The sequence below is a fragment of the Sparus aurata genome, chromosome 20 (assembly GCF_900880675.1).
Source record: "Sparus aurata chromosome 20, fSpaAur1.1, whole genome shotgun sequence".
Classification (NCBI taxonomy): domain Eukaryota; kingdom Metazoa; phylum Chordata; class Actinopteri; order Spariformes; family Sparidae; genus Sparus; species Sparus aurata.
Genome location: NC_044206.1, coordinates 10,381,680 through 10,407,319, shown reverse-complemented (window position 1 = coordinate 10,407,319; position 25,640 = coordinate 10,381,680). Strand labels below are relative to the sequence as shown.

Below are 25,640 nucleotides of genomic sequence, written 5' to 3'. Positions count from 1 at the left end.
GTTTATTCAGTCATGAAAACAAAGACAGTTGGTTTATCTAGTTGGTTGAGGCATACAAAATCAGTCGATGAAGGACTTTCTCTTCTGATTAAAACTTCTGAGAACCACTTCCTTTACAAAAACCCCCCGCAGTGCTGCAGCTTTAAAGGGGCAATATGTAAGAATTTGAAAACAATGTTAAAAAAATTACACCTTTGATATATTGATCCGTGTCTTGTGTTGTAGAGATATTAACTTACGTTAGCATGCTAACCAAAGCTTCTGTGCTAGCGGTGTAAACACAAACACATCCACGGTGCTCGGAGCTTCCAGTCTGGACCGCTACCTGCGCAGCTAACTGAGCTATCTAGTTAACGATAGCTAGAGTCAGCAGCAGTTAGCCGTTGTTCCGATGATATGCTGCCCGCTACCTGTAAATTGCTGCAAATTGTTACATAGAGCCACTTTAACAAAACAGCTAAGATTAAAGAAACACATGAAGACCTTGGTTCTGATCTTTATCTGCACTGCACAAAAGACACTGATAGGCAGAGGAGCTGATGGAGGCCTGTGTGACTTCCTGTTTACCGAAGTTTACTGTGGTCTCATGCGAACACGCATACAAGGGGAGAAAGACGCTAGAGAAAGCTGATGACACACCTGTCCATCCCTGTAGGTCGGAGTGCAAAGGTTAAACGTGTCTGTCATGGCTGGCTCCACGGGGGTGTGTGGTCAGGAGGGCGAGCAGACAGCAGGTGGCCGCAGGTCCTTTCAGGATATAAGACTGATCTCAGAGCAGGACAGGCCTGCCAGTAGAAGGCTCCACGGTGGATGTGGTGATTTTGAGGGGAAATGAGGGGAAATTACATCCTCAGTCTGCAATCAAAAAACTAATATCCCTTCATCAGCGCGTTCCAGATATCTCCCTCCTCTACCAGTGCATTAAATATAATCACACTAATGACTATATTTCTCTGAAATTGCTTTCAAAACAGAGTGAGAGGAGACGTGCAGAGGGCGGAGCGCGCCTGTTAATTATTTTTCTGCTGTTGTTTCGGTGTGGCGCGGGCTGCCGGGTGGAGGGGGCGTGTCGGATGATAAACAGGGCGTGGATTTGGCAGCGACACGGGCAGACGAGCCTGCTGAGGGTTTTCCTGCGGAGGCGCTGCCAGTGGAGCCACGGGAGCGCACGGGAGGCACTGCGCGCTGCGGGACGCGGACAGAACCACCTCACCGAGAGACCTTTAAAGTTGTGTGCGATGCTTCTGGCGGGCGCGGAGAGAGGCGGGGGGCGCGTGAGATGAGCCGAGGAGCATGTGGAGCGTGGTGACGCGCGGGGGGCGACCTCTGCGCCACTTGCTCTTGCGCACCGAGCTCGGCGGGTTCTCCGGAGCGCCCTCAGCTTGACTTAACTTTTTTGGCAGTCAGTGGCATGAAGTGCTCTGATATGACATGTTTCCTGCGTTGTGTCCTCGCGCTCAGGATTGCGACTCATGGGATGTAGTAAATGGAGAGCTGCGTTCAACTTTGGACACCTGAGGGTGCAGTCCAAGCTGTCCGTCTTCTTTACCATGATCATTCTCTTCACGTACCTCTTCTACTGCCTCAACGGATACTGTGACTCGCTGCCCAGGCCTGTTTACGACCAGCAGAGTAATTATCACAACAAGATCGTGGTGAACGATGGACACGAGACGTCGGCGCGGCAGCCCGGCGCGTACAACGCGTCTCAGGTGTCGTTCGTCCGGGAACAGCTGTCGGACTTCACGAACAGCGATTCTCCTTCGAATAACATCTCTATAGCCAATAACTTCGGCAGCAAGAAGTTTCCTCAGGCCATCATCATCGGGGTGAAGAAGGGTGGCACACGGGCGCTGCTGGAGTTCCTGCGCATCCATCCGGACGTGAGAGCCGTCGGGTCGGAGCCGCACTTCTTCGACCGCTTCTATGATAAGGGGCTGGAATGGTACAGGTGAGCAGCTCTCACTCTTCTTCTTCTCTTTTTTATTTTATTCCATGATACGGTAAATGTTTCCATTGAAATGACGCGTATTCCTGCCTGCCAAACGAGCGGAGCAGTAATGACCTGCGAGGGTCAAAGTTCGGTGTAGAAGTCACAGCCGTCTGATTAGATTAGCTGGAGCTGCTTCCTGTCACTTTCCAGAGGAGAATGTCTGGAAATGAAAGTTGAAGTTTTCAGATTTAGATTTCCTTTTTCTTTTTCTTTTTTATTTATTAAAGGGGCACTATGTGGAGTTGGTGAATAAACTCAAACTCTGAATTCTGATACTCACAATATCAATGAGGTAAAAACACACACTCAAAAATAATTATTGTGTCCATAAGTGAATAAACAAGCTGTTCTCTGAGGAATAAGGTCCCCAGAAAACTGTTTGATGCCAGAAAGGTGGCAGGGTCCGCCACATATAAGCAGAGTAAAACAGAATGAAATAGTCTTGTCATCAAACCAAAGAGAGTTAAGGCATTTAAATAGTCAATTAAGATATTTCTCTTCTGATTAACATTTCTTCCCCAAAACTACATATTGCACCTTTAAACTGGTTCCTCCAAAGCTATAAATATACAGAGAGAAGTAGATTTAGGGTGAACTCAGGGCTTTTTTTTTTTTACATTGCGTTATATAATATGCTGTATATCTCTTTTTGACAAAATTCAGTATTGGAATTTTTCAGAAAACATTAATATAAAAAGATTTCTTGATCAGTTATCATAAGTAATGTGGATATAATAATAAAGTTGGTAAAGATGAGTATTAGAACAAGTAAAACAGTCTGGTAGGTTCAGAAGATGACATCACTTTACTGTAACGCAGCCTGTAAAACCAGGAAAAGACAACACGATATAACCATGTCCGAGATCGACAACGATGCACTGTGAATTTTAGTCAGCTGTACTTTTAAAAAACACAAGGGAAAAAAAAATGTACCTCAGAATTACCAAGTCGAGTTTTAAACTTAAGTTTTATCGGGTTAAAAAGTTTTAACAACTTGAAATGATTAGTCCAATTAAAGGTGAGTGTGAGGTAATCTGTTTCCTCAACTTTTTTCAGTAAAGCCACTTTGTCAGAGTTTACAGTGGAGAAAGTCTCATATGATGTAAACGATGCTAATCAACATATTGCCCATCTTCCAGGTGAACTCTTACAAAGCTCACACTATTCCTGTGATGGGTTACACATTGAATTAGACTCAGTCTGTGTTAATGTGCAGTGGTAAAATCAGACCATGCAGAGATCCAGTAGACTGGGGCCGTCACCACGAGTGCCCAAAAAGTCCCCTGCTCCTCTCTAGATCCTCGTTAGTTGCATCGAAAGTATGCGTGATATGTCTTTTATCTTTAATAGCCGCGCATTAATCATCTTTGGTGGATCTTGTCCGACCAGTCTGATGAGGTGGATTGTGCCTGATGAGCTCGAGTGAAATGTGAGGAGCTCCTTTCGTTCCTTTGGAAACTGTTTTTGGCCTTCAGACGAAACAAATTGGTGTGTTTAAAAAAACAAAGTGTAGAATTTGATAAATGTTACGCTATGAGGTAGGGCTTGGCAGTGGATCACGTCATATGGTTATCGTCTTGACGACTGGTTACTTAAAGGTGCAATATGTAGTTTTGAGGAAGAAATTTGAATGAGAAGAGAAAGATCTTCATTGACTGTATTTTTTCCATGCCTAAACAAACTAAATGGACAAACTGTCTTTATTTTTTATGACTGAATAAACAAACTGACCTTAAAGGACAACACAATGTCATACTGTTTTGCTTTGTATATATGTGGTGGACCCTGCCACCTTTCTAGCTTCAAACAGTGTTCTGGAGAACATATTTTCCTCCGAGAACAGCTTGTTTTATTCAGTTACGGAGAAAATGAATATGTCTGAGTTTTGTATTATTACCTCATTGATATTGTAAATATTACAGTTCAGAGTTTGAACTTCTTCTCCAACACTACATAGTGCCTCTTCTAGTGTTCTCTTTCTTTAATTGCATGGATTACAGTACAGTGATGTCATGTTCTGAACTTACCAGACTCTGCTTCTTCTTCTCATGCTTTTTTTTTCCACTTAGTCATTATGTCCACATTACTGAAGAGTACTTAGCAAAAATCATTCACTTTTTTTGCGAAAGTACCGCATGTCTTCCTTACGAATTTGTCGCAATATTGAAGTACTTAGTCAGAAATATTGTGGTATTTGATTTTGCTCTCCAGTCCTGTTATTTCCGCCGTTATTTTCTTTTTTTAAAGAGGTGTCACAATATTAAGATATATTTTGTGTGTTGTGTACAATATCCTGACATTATTATTTTAAGGATTTCAAACTGAGAGGTGGACGGGTTTTTTTTCATGCCTGTTTTTTCCCTATCTACGACCACTGTGAGCATAACAGTCCTTTATTATCCTTTATGTTCTGGTTCCCTTATTACAATACATGATGAATTATTTGTGACTGACCATGATGTAACAAAAACAGAGCTAATTCGAATGCACTCTCCTTGTATTAGTTCGCAATAAAAAAAGTGTGTTTTTGCTGCTGGCACACACACACACACGCACACACACACATACACACACACTCATTATTCCCTGCTGGTGTGATCAGTCCCGCTCCTCTCTTCATTAAGCTCTCTCAGCACCAATAAGAGCCTCTGCTGATAGCTTCCAAGCATGGCAGCGTATTCAGTCCCCTGCCAATAAATTGCTGTTTATTGAGCTGACACGCTGCCTCCCTAAGTGTCCACCGCTGGTCCCCCGAGGGCTTCAATACCAGCCCGATCACGGAGGGAGGATGGGTTGTGGTTGTTGGATGGTGGTAGTGCGGATGACCCCCTCAGCCAGGCAGTCATGTGTTTGCTTGAGGATCAGCCAAAATGGGCATTCTGAAGGCGGGTTTCTTTACAGCCTCCGTTTTTAATTTTCCCCGATGAAACGCAGCGAGGAAAGAGGCAGAGAGGGGACGGACAGAGGGAAACCATTACGGAGGAAGAATGGGGAAAGAAGATCCGGGGAGTAAATGACAGTTTGATGAAGAGAGGAGGAGGAGAGAGAGGAGAGAGACGAGAACATGGAGGTGTGGAAGACAAAATGTGGGATGAGAGAAAGAGACAGAGAGAGACGCAGGCAGAGATCAATACAGCCGGGTAATGATCTGTTCACCGTGAGGCTCAGGTGCACCTCCACTCAGTGGCATGGGAGATCAAAGTGTGTGTGTGTGTGTGCACAAGTGTTGGTTTGCTTTCTTACTACTTAGCCCGGTTGTCAGGAAGCGGAGGAAGCTGGGGTTTTCCTGCTGCACCCTGATACATGTGACAATGATGCAGACGTGTTTGATGTGGACGGCAGCCTGTTGAGGCGGTTTAGCTCTGAGTTTAAAGGTGAATCCCCTGGAGAAGTTTCAGCTCAGACATGCGTGTTTATTCAGGTAGCTGCAAAGTCAGAAAAACAGCTGATTGCAGCACAGAAGCCAACGAGCAGGGTGATCTGAAAGAAGCCAGAGTGTTTTTGGCTGTCTGACTGTCTTTCCCAATGTGTCATTGACAGGAGAAAGTGACACAATATATCCGCACAAAAAATTGTGTGTTCGCAAGAGGGCAACGGAGGATATCCCTAACTTATGCAGTGGATTCAACTTAAAAAAATAAATAAATGACAATTATTAATTTATCTGCTGATTGTTTAACTGTTTTCACCATTAAATGTCCATGTCCATCTTCAAATTCAACATATGAGACAAAGAATAGCATCAAATTGTCACATTTGAGGAACTGAAATCAGAGAAAGTTTAAGAAAATCCACACAAGTTTAAGTTACACAGTTTTGTAAAAAAAAAAAAAAAAAAATGTGCATCAATCTCCAATTTCAGAATGTAAAGGAGGCAGCAAGCAAATCAGAAGTATCTGATGCCCTACCACAGAGACTACAGAGCAGCTTCTTTCATTAGAATGTGAGAAGCCTTAAAGGCGACATATTATGGTCATTGTCAGGCCCATCATTTTATTTTGGGTTACTACTAGAATAGGTTTACATGCTTTAATGCTCAAAAAACACATCAGTTTTATAATACTGTCCAGTGCTGCAGCTCTGAATTCCCCCTCTGTCTAAAAAGCTCTGTTTTAGCTCCTGTCTCTTTAATTCCTCCCCGTCCTGAATACCCAGTTTGCTCTGATTGGTCACCTCACACACGCCTGAGCATACATCACTAACAAAAACGAGAGCAGATGTGCTTAAATAATTCTTACATGCCAATCTATCCGCAGTGCATAAATTATGCAAATGTATGAGATGGCGATGTAGTGTGATGTCACAATGTCACAGAATTGATGGTGTGACTACTGAGGCATTTCAAGAGCAGTGGTTTCTGTGGGATTTTTTCTTTTTCACTGTTTTGTTTGTTTTTTGTCTTTTCTTTGCTATTCTCAGCAGATATAAGATCATACTTAGTGGAGGGGTTTTAAAAGGAAAACTGTAGAGTCAAGAGCCGGGAATAATCCAGCCAAAAATATTAAGTGTAGGGTGCTGTAGAATATATCTGAACACAAACAATCGATAGAAAGAAATATTCTATCCTTGTATCCCCATCCTGTGTAATATTTTCCACCGGGTTTCAGATTGTTTTACTCGTGTCCTGATAGGTTCAGACGGTAGATTGTCAGAACTCCCTGAAATCAGAAGAGCGCAAAATGATCTCGTCTTTCCAGTAAAATGCCAGAATCCCATTGGATGTATGATGTGGAGATCAAGAGTGTTTGGATCAAATTTCAGTTTAGTTTAAGGTGCAATATGGGAGAAGAAGATCCCTCAAAACAAAGAGCAGGCAGGCATTTCACCACAGTAATGTCAAATGAGTTAATTCTTCACATTTTGATGATCATTTCAGTTCATTTTATTGTTTCATACCAAAATCCCTTCATATTAGACTTTTAATCCTTGGTGGGAAATCAGTGTTGTGCTCTGATACTAACAAATTGTACTTTTTTTCCCTTGTTCCCTGCAGAGTCATTAATCTAATAAGAGGGAGGTTTAAATATAAAAATGGGCTACACACTCCACACAGAGACTGGCGACCTTTGCGTGTTCCCTTTACTGCTGTGTGTTGTTGGAAACTGACCTTACCTTGTACTCTCTTAACACAGACATGACGCACTCGCCCCTCTTTTTTCTCGTCCTCTCCTTTTCTCTTCTGAAGTCGTAATGAAACGCGTGTTTTCGCTCGGTTCTTAATCCGCCGACAGCTCGTGTCAACACTGCGTGAATTGGACCGGTGTAATGACAGGTCAGGCATTAACATGGACAGCTCAGGGACGGGCGGAGTGGCTGAGAGGGATTAGGCCCCCGGTCGCTGTTAAACAAGGCCTTATGAAGCATTAGTCAACACCCCCGACCAGCCGCCCCCTCGACTTATAGTGCTGCTCTATGATGAGCGCTTTAGTATTCCGGCTACACCTCAACCTTTAGCGCTATAGGGGAAGCTTATTGGACCCAGGGGCTGTGTAGGTCACTGGCTTACAGACAAGCAATAACAGTCGCTGGGCCTTTTTCTGTTTTTATAGACAGACGTAAACGTTTCAAAGCATGTACAACCACCCTCTATCCTGTTTCCCAACCAGGAGTACTTGTACTTGTTCCAAAAGCAAAAAAATCATGATTTGATTTAGAAATACCACATATATTAAGTCAGCTGGTTAAAGTAAAGTTCATTGTTAGGAGCTACTATGTTCATGGATGGATGAAGTCAGGATAAATGTGAATGGATGATTATTTTGACCATAACCATGATTGTTGCTAAACCTTAACCACATGGTTATTACTTATAACCATGACGACAAAGGTCCCAAAACCTTAACGGCCTAGTTATTTCAACACAAACCCTGATGTTTGCCCAACAAGATGTCCAACAGGAGAATGTACCTCAGTGTGCCATTTCAAACAGCATTTTTAACGCTTGATGATGACTTCTTGGAATCACCTGTACGCTACATATTGCGAGTAAGACCACATGAACACTAGCCTAGTCAGCAAGCGAGCACAAAATGTCCAAATAGCAATCTCGTATGAAGTGTTGAATAAATGGTTGAAACAGCGAGCTTAAAGCAGGCTAATGGATACGCTAAATGGTTAAAAATATCTAGCTTAAAGTAGAATAGTTAATTTGTTAAAAAAAAGCCTAGTTAGCTAAAAGTAACACATTAAAAGTTTGATAGTTAGCTGCTGTTAAACTAATGGAAAACCAGTTTGTTAAGTAACAATGGTAAAAATAGTTAGGTGTAAGTAATGAACTAATAATTGGTAACAAAAAATCGTGGATAAATGGCTGAAATTGTTACCTGGTATTAACGGACATGCTAAATGGTTCAAATAGCCAGCTAAAGGTAATGGATGAGATAGCTACTATTTGTTGAAATTGATCACTAAAAGTAATTGTGAAAAACAGCTAGCCAGAAGTAGGCTAATGGATTTAGTGTTAATTAGCTAGAAGTAATAGATGAATGGTTGAAACAGCAGAAAAACACAAAAAAATTAATTTAGCGTGATGACGTGATGAGCATTGAGTGACACATCCTGACATCAGCTCGTCCCCACATGTTGCTCGGCGGCTTATAAATAATCAGCGGACACATCTGACTTCCCCGCTTTCCCTTCTCTCGCCTCCTTCTCTGCCCTCCTGCCCACTTCACTCCTCCCGATATCGAATGTAGTTGTAAAAATATCATTAATTTAGTGCAATTACACGTTAAGTACCCCGTGATTCGCATATATCACGCTGAAACAGGGCCGTTAAATGTGAGGCCAACAACATCATCTGAGACTGGGGGCTGGAAAGTATCACTTAAACATTTACTCTCTGACAGAGCACTTCATTTCAAAGTGCTGTCTGTGTGTCTGTGAGGCCCGGCGAGCGAGAGCCTTGGCCCCTGTCTTCAGCTGGTAACCAAGTAAAACACATGGACATCCTTAAAGGAAGCATTTTGGCAAATTGTTTGAGAAAAAATGCTTATATGTGGAAAAGCCTTGGCTTTGCCATCTACTGGAAACGATTCTGTGGCTTGGTGGTGGGGAATGAGGGTTTAGACAGCCATGGTGTGAGTGGCGAGTGAGTGCGAGCATGTGTGTGTGTGTGTGTGAGCTGGGATTCATTGACACTGCTGCAGCTGTACCTGACGTCCATCTCTCGGCGTCCCTCCACACTCTCTTGACACCGTAAATATCCAGCAGATATAAATGTCATTTCCCGATATCGATTGCCTGAAATAGGTTTCTTTCTATTGATCCCCCTCCTCTCTCTGCCTTTATCACGCCGGTGCAGCAGAAATTAATTAACTTCTGAATATTCAATCTTGTTGACAAGGAGCTGTTACTCCGCTGACATTTATACCTCACAAGCCCGAGTGTTGCTGGAGCGGATTTATTGGCTCGTTCAGGTCACTCAAACTGTATAATGCAAAGTCGCTGGAGTCCTCGCCTTTTTTCTCTCCCCCCGTCTCTCTCTAAATCTCTTTCCTTACCAACTCGTTTCTTTGTCCCGTAGAAAAATAGCTGCATCAATCGACAGAGCTCTACCTGGACAGGAATGTCCAGGTTTTTATTTCCTGTTGGACTCTTCTACCAATCACAGGGGGATTCCCCGCTTGAATTCCTGGATTCGCATTCTTGGAAGCTGCGTGTTGCAGAGGGCTGGAAAGAAAGGCTTTTTCGCGGAAGGATTCGGAAAAATAGGAAATGTATGGATCTCGCTGGAAGAAAGGCGGCTTCGTGCAGGAGATAGGGTTCGATGCTTTGCGAGTATTCGAAAAAAAAAAGCCGCGTCCGCCAGTGAAGGAAAAACTCAACGACCGTGAGCAGCAGCGTTATCTGTCAGAGCTCATAAACACGACGCGACGCGCACTGCGGTTTACATGTAAAGAGGTTTTTGTCAGGATTAATACGATATGTAAATGAAGCCGGGGAACAAACTGTAAGGATATAATCAAACATGACTTGATAAATTGGTGCAGGATAGGTATGGATTTATAAGTGGTGGGGGGAAAAAAAGGGGTCTGATCCAACTCAGTCATCAATATTTTGACAGCTCATCACTGGCCGACCTTTCCCCTCGCAGCGCGCCGCGTCTCATCCAATCAGAAATAATGGCCTCAGATGACTGGTGACGGAGGAGCGCTGGGGGAAACTCTTCAATCACGGTTTGAGAGCGCAGAGAGACGGAGTTTATCAAATGTTTTAATCTTCTGGATTTTAATTCCAAACTGTCAGACTGAGAGCGCGTGTTCCTCGCCCACAAGTCCACTTTTTCCTGTCTGCTGAACAGACAGAGATCAGGGGAGCCGATGAGTCGCCATGTTCACTGGACCAAAACGAAATCATCATTCTGCCTCCTCCAACTTCTCCTCACCACCTTGTTTGCATTTGCCTCCTATCTTCTCTCTCTGCTTGGTGTCGTCGGTCTTGTGGTCTTGTGGTTTAGATTAGCGGAAATGTGTAAAAATTTAAAATAGTAAGTGCAAGCTCCGTGCGTGAGATAAACTGTCTTCCTCATACTAGAAACAGGAAGTGGAAGTGGAATAGAAAATAATCTAAAAAAGAAATCATTCAAGATATGTGCAGTGTTGAAAAGTAACTAAGTACATTTGTTAAAGTGCATTACAGTTTTGAGCTACCGTGACCCTTGCCAGTCATTTTTCGTGTACTGTTCTAGTTTTTAGTTTTCATTCGACTGCTACTCTATTGTCACTTTTCTAGTTAATGATGCACAGATAATAATTGAGTCACCAACACAAGACACTTAAAGTAAAGATTCATATTTTCTTCCAAGTCTGTCTTTAAACAACAGCCCCGTGTCTGTGTTTACATCCCCACTGTGATCGTTCCTCCAGTCGCTGCTGACCGTCGACCAAATATCGTTTATCCAAACGCAAAAATGTGCCCTTTGTGTGTCATCAGGGTGTTTCCGTGCTGAGCTCCAGCTGAGGAAGTGTTAGTTGGATGGTAACACAAACGAACCTATCAGCTCCCACTGAAGCCAGAATGGAGACTGTGGATTTCGTCCCCCATCGCTTACATAAAAAGGGACCACTTAGTGGCCAGTGTGGACAGAATAAACCATTACAGTGAACAAAAACTGCTTCACGGCATGTGAGTTTTAAGACAATGGCCCAACATTAAACTGCTTTTAATGCATCACCGATAACCATCCAATAATAACAATACACATTATATATAATAAATATAACAGTTAAGAAGGGGCAATTCTGTGTAATGAAGGTTTTTTCTGTTTTATATAAATATATATATACACTATAAGTTAAAGTTGTATCATTTATATCGTGTAATGCTACTTTTATATGAATGAAGGAACAGATTTCTTCCTCCACCACAGGATAAAGTACTTATGTAATATGTATATGTGATGGCATATCACACATAACAAACGTGTATTTCTTACTTTTAAGACCATTTGATCATATTGCAATCTCAATGTAAGATTAAAAAATGCAATTAAATAACTTTAGCTTTAGCTTTTCACATGATCACTCTAGATGTGTGACAGTGATTGGGAGGCTGTAGACTAATTGGCTAATCAAGGGCGGAACGAACCCTTAATGTCTTCTTTTATGATTAATCAATAATTATTTATTTTTTCCATAAAATAAGAGCATGGCTGATACTGAATTTTTGCAGCCTATTCTGATATCAATATTAAGGAGTTATATAAAAAAAATGTGACACACATAATATGTACATTATTATGTACAGCACAATTTTAAGGAAAGACCTTGTCTAAAATGACATCAGTGCACGGAAACAGTAATCTTGGTGATTTGATAATTATTAATTACCCCAAGCATCTTTATAAGCATTATTATCTGTTAAAAAAAAAACAAAATAAAAAACATATACAGCTGTAACAATATCAGCCGATCAGGTGAAAAATGGCTGTTAGGATTTGCTAAAGCCAAAGATGAGGTCAAGGCAGCCAAAAATCCAAGTGATCCGGTCTTCATTGATGTATGGAGAAGTTTGGCACTTTTGCTAGAAAAATGTCCTTCCCAATTAATCAAATCACCAAAATGGTTATAACCCAAATCAACTGGGAACCTATTCATCAATTAGTTTTTTTAGCTCAACAATATAATAATAATATGATTAAATGAATCATTTCAGGAATTGATTCATTCTGTTTCCTTCAGGCTCTCCTCACAACTGTTTTACTTGCCTCCGAATATAACAACAGTTCTATTTTTCCATTTAATTCATTCAATTTCATGAATATATGTCAATGAAAGAGGGGACTACTGACGAAGATATGCGAATCCATAGTTACAGCTGGACGAAACAGTTACTCAAGGCCCACACCCTGTTAACCATCACCGGTTTGTCTGGAGAGGCAGATAATTATTGACTGTGTGTGGCAGTGGACCTCTCACTGCTGTCTATCTCTGTTTAATGTCTGACTCTCTGCGTGGAGGGGGGGGTGGAGGTCGTGAGAACCTGCAGCCACCCAGAGAATCCCTTCAGCAAAACACACTTCTCTTTGTCCGCCGCGTAAGCGTGCTAGAAAAACTCCCATCGGTTTGACTTAACCAACTTAGAGGAATTGGTTAATTGTCGGTGATGTCTGCGCCGGGTTTTTTCGGGAGGAAATGAGATTAATTACGGCTGAAACTCTGGCACCAGGACCTGGAAGCTGAATTTGGAGGACAAGCGAAACATCAAACAAGAAGCTGTGATTGGATGAAATCTGGAAGCCAACGCTGTCTCCCGCTTCATGTCCATCCAAACTCTTCTGCGTCCTGTATGTTTGATTTGTGTGTGTGCGAACGCAGCCAAGGCCCAGTTGAGTCCACTCTGATGAGCCTGATAGATGGCACTAATAGCAGACTGCCGGGTGGACCGTTCCCAGTTGTAAAAGCCGTGCCTCTGCCAGCAGTGATTTCCCTTATGCAGCTTAAGACGCTGCTAACAATGAGCTGAGAAACCACAAGGAGTGGCAGGCTGGAAGTCTTCGGAAGTGGGTTTTTTGGGGATCCGACGGTATTGAGTGTTCTTATTGGTCGAAACCTGGGGAGTTGCCAGACAAGCAAAAGTCCATATTGAGTCAATTACAGTGTTTCTGAGGTGTGCGTGTGTGTGTGTGTGTGTGTGTGAGAGAGAGAATGTGCGTGTATGTGAACATGTGTGTGTACTCATTTAAAAAAGCTGTTTAATTAGTGAAATGTGGTTGTTTTCTCTGTCACCGGTGCAGACTGAGGATGGAGGGTAAACACTGGAGTCTGTACATGTTGTCTCAGGGTTAATCTTTAACAGGACTGACACAACTGAAGGCTAAACAAAGTCTATCTATCTATCTATCTATCTTGGTAATACAATACTGAAAAATTACACAATTACAGTGTGTATTGCAAAATATGAGTTCCTCCAATTATAACTAACAAAGGACAATAAACATCAATATGTTTAAAGATGCAATATGTAAGAATTGGCTTCCTGTCTTAGGTCACTACAAACAATGAGCGGGCAGCATTTCACCACAGTAACCGCTAACTGCTGCTGGCTGTAGCTGCCGTTAGCTAGTTAGCTCGGTTAGCCGTGCAGCTTGCAATCCAGACTGGGAGTTCAGAGTAGTATTACGAGACAGGGCATGTCGGGGCTAGCTGGTTAGCATGCTAACTTTATCAGAAATATTTCTGCAACATCTCTCAAAGCTGTTGCTTCCTCATATTCTGATGATTGTTTCCTTTTTGTTTCACATTTGGGAAACTGTGACCATTTATGTTTTGGGGTATTTTTGCCTAAAATGAATATAATCATGACATTAATAATGATGATATAGACAAAAACTGTGATCCCACCCTGTTTACATCTTTTGTTTAAACTGAGAGACCTTTAGCAACAGAAGTTACATACTGTGCCTTTAAAATGATTTAAACAATCAGAATTGTTAATTGTGACCAGTTAACTAAACTAAACTCAGTCCACATCCATTCCCACCTCATCACACCATCTTACTAACAGCTCAATTATGTGACTGTGGAGGACACCGTGACATTACAGGGTTTAGGATCTACGCCATCTATCTGTCCGTCCCCCCTCCATCCTGTGTTCAGAAGATCAGATGAAGGCAGGGCGGGGCCCGAGGCCCCTGGTAGCTGGGAGATAAAGCCATACAAGTAGGCCACTGTGGGCCCGGCAGGAACACAACTGGAGATTTTCCCATTTGATAAGTCAGAAGGGGTGGGAGCAATCAGTGGCAGCATGCACACACACACTTCCACTCGCACATATGGACACATTACACTCATACATACACATTCAAACACACAGCGGGCTTCATGTCAGGTCATTACAGACTGTTACACTATCAGAGAGATACAATCACGGCATCTCGTCTTCCTGTTCTGTAGTTTCTCTTCTCTTTTTCTTCCTGTGATCATTTGTATTCATTAAGTAGCGGTCGTCTTATTTTCCTGTTAATTAAAAGAAGATGTTCAAAGAAGCTTTCAAAACAGCGGTAAAAGATACAGTACGGTCATTTTTGCCAATTGTTAGATGAGAAGACTTACCACTCTCACGGCTCTGTTTGAAGGTAGTAAAATCTGCATACCAGCACCTCTAAAGCTTTATAATGGCACTAACACTGTCTTACCGGGGTCATATGCCGGACATAAGCCACAGTGAAATGGCGAAATGTAATGATTAAATTGTGGTTTTCGTACCAGTTTGGCTAATGAGAGAGCCTGGCTAGCTGTTACCCTGTTTCCAGTCTTTATGCGAAGCTAGCTACCAACTTGAGCTTTATATTTAGCATTCAGAGAAGCTTTCAAATTTTTGGTATTTCTGTTTTTTTTTAGGAATGTAGTTTCTTTGCTGTCTTGCAAAGTTTTAGATGAGAAGACCGATACCACTTTCACATGTGTACGGTAAATATTAATTTAGTCAGCAGTTAGTTAAGCACAAAGACAGGAAACAGCTAGCGTTGCTATCTTGAAAGGCACTGAAATCCACCGACATCTTGTTTTAGACTGTTTTATGGGTCTTGTGCCAAACATAAGTTGCCATAATAGGGTGAATTGTTATGTTTGAACTTAAGTTTTTTGTTCTGACTAGACAAACGGTAGCTCTTTCCCCGTTACCGGTCTCTATGCTAAGCTATGCTACCAGCTCTAGCTTCCTATTTAGCATACAGGCACAAAGAACGGTATCAATCTTCTCATCCTACAAGAAAGCAAATGAGCCAATTTCCCTTTTTTTGTTGTTGTTGTACATTAGAATTCAAACATTTGCAAGCTAATGCTAAAGGTCCACACAACATTCACACACATGAGCACGTCATGTAGATCTCTAATCTGTCATTAGGACTGCCCTGGTTTCTCAGAGGAAACTCTGACTGACCACTTCTGATTTACTCACTCGCTCTCCGGCGCTGTGATGTCTCTATTAACTGTTACGCCTCTATTTTTCCCCTCAGCTAGACACATTCTTCAGCTCTTTCCTACCGACCTACCCCAGTGATGCAAACCTCCTCGGTAAAAATACTCCTCGCCACCCCCGGTGCGTCAGCCAGACTGCAACCTTCAGAGTGTGTAATAGTCCACCACACACAGGCTGGAGTGAGATAGAGCAATATGAGGTGCTAACAATATGGGTTTATGTAACACAGATATTGTGAAATGGGGCTGATGGATCCGTATCTTTTGCCAATATGAAGTGTAGGACAGGGTATCTTGAGGAGGTCTTTAAAAGGACCAGGGAAGGTAATAAAAAGGATTTTTTTTCTAAATTTTTCTCTCGCCTGCCATAGACTATAAAATGAGTTCTATATTTTTGATCCAGCTCATGTGACTTGTATTACTCGCAGTTTTGGTTAGATACAATAGGCACTGACAGAAGTGTCATAAAAATGTCAATTAATTCATAAATGTAATACATTAATGTGGGCCTACGTGTTCTCTGATATTCTGTGGCCATCAGAAAAGCATTACATTGCATTCTGCGTGGTATTTAAAGGGGCTTTATTTATTTATTTATTTATTAATGAATTTCTTTTTTATTGGCCATATGTGTGTGCTGACTGTAACATGACGTGACACCTTCGCCGTCTCTTTCGGTCGCCTGTACAACCCCGTGGACGTGAAGTTGTTCAAAACTGCTGGATTTTCTTTGTGAAGGGTCGGATTTTTCCCGGCAGTCCGGAGGATGCTACTTTATGCACGTTCTCTGCTGCCTCGTCTCTGTGCTTAACATAGACTAATAAACGATCATCTTCCAGCAGCGAGACACAGAAACTCCACAGAGCCCCTTTGAGTTCATTAAAGGTCTTAACTTTGTAGACACTGCTGAAGTTGCCTTCTTTCTTTTTTTTATTTTGGTCTTTTATTACTGTTCAAACCGTATAGACATTTTCCACCTGAATTTTCTTCTCTACAGGAAGAGAGCCGCCGAAATTCGTCTACGATGAGAGCCAAATGCAAATTACTTACCATTAATCACTTTAGGCTTGATTTGGCAGCCTGATAACCAGACATCTGAGTACCTGTAAAAATACATAAATATTCTGGATATGGAAGTTTTTTTTCTCTATTTTTACAAAGCAATGGATACATTTGACAAACGGCCGAACGTTGGCCATCCAACTATTGCAATGGCCCAGCTCCAACAGACACAAAGAGAAGTACTACTTTACCTCCTCTTTTATTGAGCTGCTTACAGTCCCCGCTGACTTCTAATCAGCCCACCGAAGCTCCCTCAGCCCTGTATTTGCCCGTCAGTAATGACAAACCTCTCCCCTCCATGCAGCAGCTTGCACAGATCTTTGGGCACACACTGGTATCTGTCTTCATGTGTTTTTCTCTGTAGTGGTCGAGGATGTCGATGTGTTTTAAAGTTCCTTCACACATGTCAAATGTATTCACAACAGTCTCACTCAGAGGGATACAGCAGAGGCCAAGTGGAGGCTTTGAAGTCTGGAGAGGGAGATGGGGGGAAAAGTGGAAAAAAAAAAAAAAAAAGTATGAGGATGTGTGAGTGAAAGAGAAATGGCGGGATAAAAAGGAAGGAAAAAGACGTAGCATGTACGAGAGCGAACTCTGCGCACGATGACATGTTGCATTACATGATCCCGCCGTGATCCCCGGTGGTCTCGCCCTTCTGAATCACAACCATCTGCCGCTGACCTTCTGGACGGAAGAGTCCGTTTTCCGAACGTCGCGAAGGCTGGTGGGGATTAAAGAGGGTCCGGGGGTCTGGCCTGTGGCCCAGCCGAGCCGGTATGGATCACAGCTTTCAGAGCTCCGAACCCCGGGACCAGAGGGAAACTTCCTAGCCCAGAAACACTTCCCTCATCTCCGCCATACACACACACACACACACAAACACACACATACACTGAGGACTTCATTGCTCCCAGATGTGGATCCATCCTGCAGAAGGCATGTTCAGATGGTTGTTGTGCGTATGTGTGTGTGCGTTGTGTTTATGTGTGCGAGCGTATGTAACGGTGACACGCACAGAAAGAGAGAGAGAGAGAGAGAGAGAGAGAGAGAGAGAGAGAGAGAGAAGGGATGGGTGGTGCACAAACAGAACTGAAAATGACTGGCGTTTGTGCTTCCCACTACAAAAGCGATAATAACCACTGTGTTTACAGTGCCTGCAGGTGCCCTTCTTTACTCCAAACTATACACACACAGTCACACTTGATGAGCACTTAAGATGGTGAAACCCTCCATTCAAGGCAGCAATCTGCCTCATAAAGTCACTTCAGAAACAGGGAAGATGACAGGGAAGGGTTTCAGGCTGCCAGACAGACAGATAGACAGGCTGCAGTGTAATTTCTAAAGTGTCTTTTCCATCATCACTACAGATAACTCCTACACATGCAGATACGGCAGTCTCTGTTTGAAGAGTTTACAAGGAAAATGCAGTAGCTGCAGTCCAAATGTGATCTTTCAGCTTTTTTTCTTAAGAGAAAAGATTATTTTCTTTTATTTCTACCTAGCAGGTCATAGGAGGGGTGTTACAGCACACAGAAGTCACAGCTCAGTCGGGGCAGGGGTGCGACCAGATACTGACAGTTTGTTCCAACTGGTTAAGACATTAGACGTTTTTAAAATGTTGTTTATACAAGTAAAAGTTACCAAATAAAAAGCTTAAGATAGTATATAGTTCATTGTGAACAAGTGTAACTCCTTTTCGCTCTGTCTAACATTTCCAATAGAACATTTATTCAGATGTATATTATAATTGAATTACCATCATCATTAAATAAAGGGGCTACTTAACCGATTTAATATCGCACTGGAGTCTGGAGTTTATTTTAAGAGGCAGACTTTTTTTTTTCTAAAGTGAGGTCAAATCCACAGAGCTGAGACTTTTAATCCGAAGTATCAGTCAAAAACCTATCCTACATTTCCCATAACGCAGTTCGATTGCATTTGTCATACAACTTAATGTGTCCGGTCAAACACGCATCTCTTGCCCCCACGCAACCACTTTGTAATGCTTTCCTTATAAAATGTGCAGCCTGGTCTCCATGTGGAAGCTGAGATGACCCTGATGACATCACCGGGGGTCGTTTTTTTTTTTCAGACCTTAAAGGAGACCTGTGATGCTTTTTTTGTTTTTCGTTGCATAAGTAGAAAGATGTCAGTTCAGTTGTTTTTCCAATTACAGACAGTTGTTAGTTGTAGGCAGATAAGCTAAATATACCTTTAGCTAAAGCTAGCTGTATGTACCTGACCACTTGCTAGCTTGTAGCTGCCTCTCTGTGGTGGAGGATGCAGTAAGTGGTCGGTCAGCCCAGTTTACCAAGCCAGAGTGCAGAGTGCGGTTTGGCTTTCATTTTACTGTGGCTCCATTTTGTAGTAATTGCAAATTCTGCATAGCGTTTCATGGAAATGTTACATTTTTATGGCGTAATCATATTTTAATGTCATAAAAATGTCAAAAGAATCAAGTGTTAACTCACTTTTGACCAAATATGTCGTTACCTCAACTTGGCTTGCAGAAACGGAAAATGCCTCTGAAAAAATCAGATCAGTCAGTCTTCTACCTCCGCATTAAGTTGCCCCTGCTCGTCTCCCATCGAGCCTGACGTAGGTTCGCATACGCAGCTCACCGCCGCGTCCTCATATCTAGTCATAAACAGTAACCTATTAGCCTGCAGTCCTTTACACAGGCACCAATAAAGCCCGGCCCACCCACACTGAGCGCAGCCAAACGTCTGGGCACATTTGTATGCGCAGATAAACGCACATCTGCGCACTTTCAAAACCCGACTGCATTCCTGCCCCAGATGCTAAGAGTAAAGGTGTGATGAAAACAAACATCGGGTCACTAGGACTCCCTAAACTCTCTTTTAGAAACCACACGGAGGCGGCTCACGGCAGCTGATATCCGATAAACAGATCAAACACTTTTTTTTTATCTTCATGAGAGAAAAAGAGATTAGACGCTTTCAGAACAGTGGCTCCAGGTTAATGAGAGGATTTTGGGCCCTTTTGGAGTTCTGCTGCTTTTTTTCCTTTCTTCTCTCCATCTGGGCTTTTTACCTCTCATGCCGCCTTTCTTTTTAGTCTTGCCCACTCTTCTTCTTTTGCTCCCCTCTCCTATCGCTTCCCTGCCCGCCCTCCTCCCTGTACCCGCTGTGTGGCCTCCTCCTGTGCTTTCTGCTGTAGCCAGGCTGTTCTGTGATTATAGGGCCGGTGGTCCGAAATGTAAACATGATGTCAATGGAAGCCCCACTCAGCCCTCGGATGGAACACCACGGCTTCCATTAGACTGATGACACATTCGCCAAGTAGTGCAAACACACTGGCACCTCAGTTGTTTTGTTTTTCAGATCTGGTGGCTGGCTTTGGATGTTGTGTCTGCCACCACAGAAAAATACTAAAATAGTAATAATATCTAGCTATATCCCACATCTTTCATATTGTTGTTCGGTAGTTTGTGATTTTTTTCATATTCCTTTGCATAGAAAAAGTCACAATTCTACAATCATCAGTAACATTATTAAGTATTAGTCCAGAGCAAAGGGATTATTTCTGCAGCCTCTGTTTTGCACTAATGTCCAAGAGTCACACTGCAAGACGCTGCGAGACTCCTTGAAGGAGACATATTATGCTAATTTTACAGTTCATCTTTGTTTTGGGGTACTACTAGGATAGGTTTATAAGCCTCAATGCTCAAAAACACTCAATTTTAGCTCCTGTCTCTTTAAGGACCCCCTACTGAATACCCAATCCCCTCTGATTGGTCAGCTCACACAAGCCTGAGCCAGCACCGCTAACAACAACAAAAAGCAGCTGTGTTAATTAATTCTTACAATACAGGTCCAGCCGCCAGTCATAAATCATGCAAAATGTGACATGACAAAGTGTGATGTTACAAAGTCATGGAATTAAAGGGGGGACGTCTGACGAGGCGTTTCAGGAGCAGTGTTTTCTGTGGGAGAGAGGAGCTTCTGTGGTTCTTGACTATAATTTTCTTTTAACTTTCAAGTCCTTTTAGATGCAGGTCTCCTTTATCTCATCCTCCGCACCCTGATATATATGGACTGCAAATATTAATTTCGCTTTACAACCCTACTGTAAAATGATTGAATGAATGAGTGTTGAATTCTTTAAAGGAAGCAAACTCCACGGACAATTACTCTGAGGAATTGGAGCCCTAACTGTGTTGATTAAAGGATGCAACTCTCCCTTTTTCCTGTCCTGGAAATACTTAACTGCCGGGCGTGCTCCCCTCGGTGGCTCATGAGAGTCAGTCTGTTTAATTGTAGGAAACACAGGTAAACAAGGCGAGTCGAGGGGAGAGGTGGAGGAACCAGAAGGGCACGCAAAATAACCTCACGGACTGATGACACGTGAGGGTAACAGTGTACGAGCGCGGAATTTTCTCTCTCGAAGCCAGGGTTGTTAAACTGTTCCTGGATCCAAAATCAGAAATTTAGCTTCTCTTTTCTTGCATCTAGATTCATAAAAACTATACTGCCAGTCACGTCATGCGGTGAACAGTAATGTGCCCGTCGCAGAAAACCTGGCTTCAGAGCAAAAGGTTTACGCTCCAGCCTGACATGCTCATTGTAAAAACCTCCCAGTGTTGAGTCTGGCCATAGAAACGGCATTGGTTTTGTAAATTTTTCTCCCCCTTTTTGTATTTGATGTGTCTTTCTCCGCTTTGTTTAGCCTCGGCCCTGTAATACAACTCGTGAGGTTTTCTCATGAATACCATAAGTTGTGTACTCGGTGTTACCCTCGGAGCTCCATGCCAGGGCGACACGCCGGACTTGGATCCGACTGTGTGTGTTGGATCGCAGAGAGAGGAACATGGAGTCGGCTCCATCACCACACACCAGAGCTCAGAGCCCCATAAGCCCTTCACTTACAGACCAACCACGAAGTCTCCGACCCCAACCATCACCACATGCCTGCTGAGGAGGGAGGGGAGGGAAGCATGGAAATTAGCTGAGGGATCTTTCACAGTTGCAATGCTGGAATTCCTCGCCGCCTCCATTTCTATAGCACGGACTGAGCCTGAGATTTGAATCTTCTCTTTAAACTCAACTGAAGGGGCTGTTGTTGTTTTTTTTTTAAGAGAGGAAAATTGGCAGGATATTTTCTTATAACGGAGGTTATTAGATTCCAGTAGAGTGTTACAGTAGCTTTTGAACGAAATAAAGGACACAAGAAAAATAGGTTTTCCTTTCCCTCCCATTTCCCTTGTTTTATATACAATCTGCTCTGGCACGTTACGAGGGCTCTCAGTCAAGCACAGACATCGGTCAGGGTTTGTTGAACTTTCTGAGGTACTACTACGTCTTCTCGGGCCTCTGAGTCATCTAAGTAGGGGTAAAGATCAAGAGGAAGCGGGCAACCCAGTGCATAAAAGCCAAAGTGTGCCTAGAATACCTCAACCGCTGATGATAATAATCATCAGAGGGCCAAAGGCAATACCCAGGGCTGAGTGCGAACACATGTCGACCATGAGCCGATATTAACCTGTTGGTTACAGGACACTTTTGGACTGTTTTTTTTTTCTGCGCAGCCAAAATATTGAATAAATTAAATGATACTTCCAGCGTATTATAACTTGGGTCTTATTTTGGTAACTTTGGCAATCATTTTCCATCAGCAATGATAAAAGTATACTCACCAGGTTAATTCATGGGAACAAGGCAATACTGCTGTAACAAAGTCTAACAGGGCAAGAGACAAGAGGTCAAATGCCAAATGCACCAAATGTTTCGCCAAACGATCTAAACCACTTTATTCTGAAGTGTCTTTTTCCTCTTCTAAATGTGGCTAACCCAACGATTTTTAGCTGCTGTCGGCGCTGTCAGTGTTTCAGCTGACTTCCCATCCGGTTTGCAGTTAACAATCCCTTCCCTCCTTTCTACGTCATCGCAAGAACATGAAGAAGATCAAAATGTATTAAAACTACAAAAACAAGATCCTAATAAACCAGAATTATTGTCTGTCACTAAACTGCTAACACCTGCTGTTTTTCATTTATACGAGACACTGAGATGAAGGTTGATAAAGTGATTTGTTGATTACTATCCAGTGTTGGGCAGAAACACATTATTTGGTGCAGTACTACAATAATGCAATTACAGTTGGAAATAAGGCGAGACACAAACACACCGTTAGCTTGGTAGCTTGACGCGAGGGCTACCAAAACAATAGGAACGTGCCATCCAGTAACTCCAAGTTGTCTTATCTTCTTAGCTAGCTTTCTATCGTTAGTCTCTCTTAACTACATTCAGGAATCAGTTATTTGAGCTAACGTTAAGCTAGCTGTTGACGGTCCGTAAATATCTCCAAACATGGTTGGCTACTTGTTAAACCATAATGACTGCTTGTTTGTTTTTTGTATCTACAGCTGTTAAATCCAGAATATGTGTTGTGTGTTGAGCACTTGGAGTTGTTTAAAGGCCCTTCAGAAGGAGCTGGGCTGACTAATAAAAGTAATGTTAACGAGCCATGTGGCTAACTTTTACTACTTTTTCGTGTTTATTTATTAGTAGAGTAGCATCACTACTTTGTCAATTCATAAGATTTAACAATTACAGTTTTTTAGTAACTTTCCCAAAGCTGTTCTGTGATAAGGATATGCTCAGAGGGCACACTAAAGGGGGGAAACAGTTAATAACTTCTCCAACCCTGCTGTAAGACTACAAATACCAGCGGTATGACAGTAATGTGGCCGCTGCTTCAGGTCCTGTGGGACAGCGGCGGAGGGAGAGCCCCAGCAGTTATGAGTCTGTTTAGGAGGAGGCAGCGGATGAGAGGAAATTACTTTTCTGAGGTTAATATAGCCTTGCGGTTTCCTACAGTAGCCGCTCGCAGACTCCCTCCCGGTCTGCGCTGACAGGGTCACTCCATCAATGCCAGAAACCTAATGTCATGTTTATCTCCCTCTAATCAAAGATTTAGCCCAGTAATTACAAAGCAAAATCAGAAAGCCTCCGAGGCAAGAGAGGCATCATCAAAGGAATGCTTCGAGAATTATGAGAAAAATCAAGCAGATGTATTAATTTGATCCTGATGTACAGATGTAATTTTATTAAGAACATACTGCGCAGTTTGTTGGTATTTTCCCAAGTCGACGCTCACGCGATGTCCAAAGAAGTTGTATTAATTCTCTCCCTCTGTCATTTTATTTTCCTCTCCCCTGCAGGAACCTGATGCCGCGCACTCTGGATGGTCAGATCACCATGGAGAAGACTCCCAGTTACTTCATCACCAAAGAGGCCCCTCGTCGCGTCTTCTCCATGAGCCGCCACACCAAGCTCATCGTGGTGGTGCGTGACCCTGTGACCCGGGCTGTTTCTGATTACACCCAGACTCTGTCTAAATCTCCCGGGCTCCCGTCTTTCCAGAACCTGGCCTTCCGCAACACCACCACGGGCCTCATCGACACGTCCTGGAGTGCCGTGCGCATTGGCATCTACGCCAAGCACCTGGAGAACTGGCTGCGCTTCTTCCCGCTCTCGCGCCTCCTCTTTGTCAGCGGGGAGCGCCTCGTGACGGACCCAGCGGGCGAGATGGGCCGGGTCCAGGACTTCCTTGGACTCAAACGCGTGGTGACAGACAAGCACTTCTACTTCAACCAGACCAAAGGCTTCCCCTGCCTAAAGAAGCCCGAGGGGAGCAGCAGACCGCGCTGCCTGGGGAAGTCAAAGGGCAGGCCCCATCCCCAGATCCCCTCTGAGGTCCTGCTCAGGCTCAGAGACTTCTACAGACCCTTCAATCTCAAGTTTTACCAAATGACTGGCCACAATTTTGGCTGGGACTGAACAGCTACTCACCAAAGCTCTTAAAAACTGTTAGTAGCATTCTTCTGAAGACAGGGATACCTTAAAAGCATTTTGTGTTACCAAAGCTTTTACTGTGCAAAACATGCCTTTTCTTTCACCTCCTAGGCTATGAAAGCTGACTATGAAAACTCCTGCCTTCCTCTGGATTTGGAAGAGCCATGTTAAAGCTCCTACTTGTTAGTTGGATCATTTTTTGAGTCTCTGTCAACTCGCCAGGTAATGAAGCTTCAAGTTTCATCAGATACTGATGCTTTGAGGCGGTGGTCAACCCGACCTACAATCCTAAAGTGTCAGTATTTGACAAGTATGGAAACCCGGGCGTCTATGTTTGTCAACCTGGAAACCCAAAATGTGAGTATTTGACAATTTCGATAGAGACTCTAAAATCAACTATCTTGCAAACAGGAACCTTAGCAAAAAAAAACAAACCCTGAGCCACTTCATAAAGCAAGGCTAAATAAAAGTTTGGAAGAAGCGCTGGTTGGGGCTTACGCTGCTGCTGTGTGACAAACACAAGCCACACCGAAGCACAGTGCTTATTTAGTTAAAATCGGAACTTCTAGCACTTGGCACCCCGAGTGCCAGAGGTATGCGAAGCTCTCTTTGCCGTCCCAAACACTTAACGGCACAATTGAAAATAACATCAAAAAAGAGGCCAACACTGCCAAGAGATGTGACTGAAGCTGTACCAAATGGCCAACGAATAACGAGGCTTGACAGCAAAAGCTTCAATAAATCAAATGACATGTTGAGGGAGCTCGGCGAAAGAAGCGACGCAGCAGCGAGGAGAGACACAAAGGGGTTTTTTTGAATTATGCACAATGGTACAATCAAAATAAATGTAAATGTTTGTTGTTGAGATGTAAATGAATCATTAAGGATCACTTTAAATCCCTTCAACACTGTTCAGTCAGTTCACTTCTGGGCTCATGATAGACATGTTTATACAGAGTATGCAGTTATAGGAAGTTCTTTTTCTTCAGTTCATTCAATTGCAAGCTCCTTTTTCCGGACTGTAAAAAATAAAGATGTAGCAAATGCAGGGGGATACCTGGCAGCGGTGTAGAGAGGTACCAGAAACGCAAAACACAGTCCACTATGTGCTGTAAATTTGCTCTTATTTAAGTTGGATGAAATGTTCTTTACACACCACCTCTGTATCGTGATTGGTTCCTACTTCATCTATTCAACGCTCACCTCCACAAGCGGTACATACATGCAACTGTGTATTTCCAAAAAGCCTAATTTATAAGATGACAAACTATTGTTGAGATGTTTTCCTGAGACTTTTTGTATTTGAAATATTGCTGGAAATTCTGACTAAAAACTTTTATTCTGAAA

At 42.8% G+C, this 25,640-nt stretch overlaps 1 protein-coding gene across 1 annotated transcript; it reads left to right on the top strand.

Annotated features, from left to right (window-relative positions):
- Positions 1-1,082: 1,082 nt before the first annotated feature.
- Positions 1,083-25,640, top strand: LOC115570664 (heparan sulfate glucosamine 3-O-sulfotransferase 6-like). The gene is made up of 2 exons (XM_030399298.1): positions 1,083-1,951; positions 23,660-25,640. Exons 1-2 carry the CDS (start codon positions 1,473-1,475, stop codon positions 24,276-24,278), a joined length of 1,098 nt encoding a protein of 365 aa, XP_030255158.1. The 5' UTR covers positions 1,083-1,472; the 3' UTR covers positions 24,279-25,640.

What these genes read in the sequence shown, in the direction of transcription:
- LOC115570664 (XM_030399298.1), top strand. Translation starts at nt 1,473, where the DNA reads ATGGGATGTAGTAAATGGAGAGCTGCGTTCAACTTTGGACACCTGAGG. An exon ending in AAGGGGCTGGAATGGTACAG is followed by an intron (nt 1,952 to 23,659) that starts GTGAGCAGCTCT and finishes TCTCCCCTGCAG; the next exon opens with GAACCTGATGCCGCGCACTC.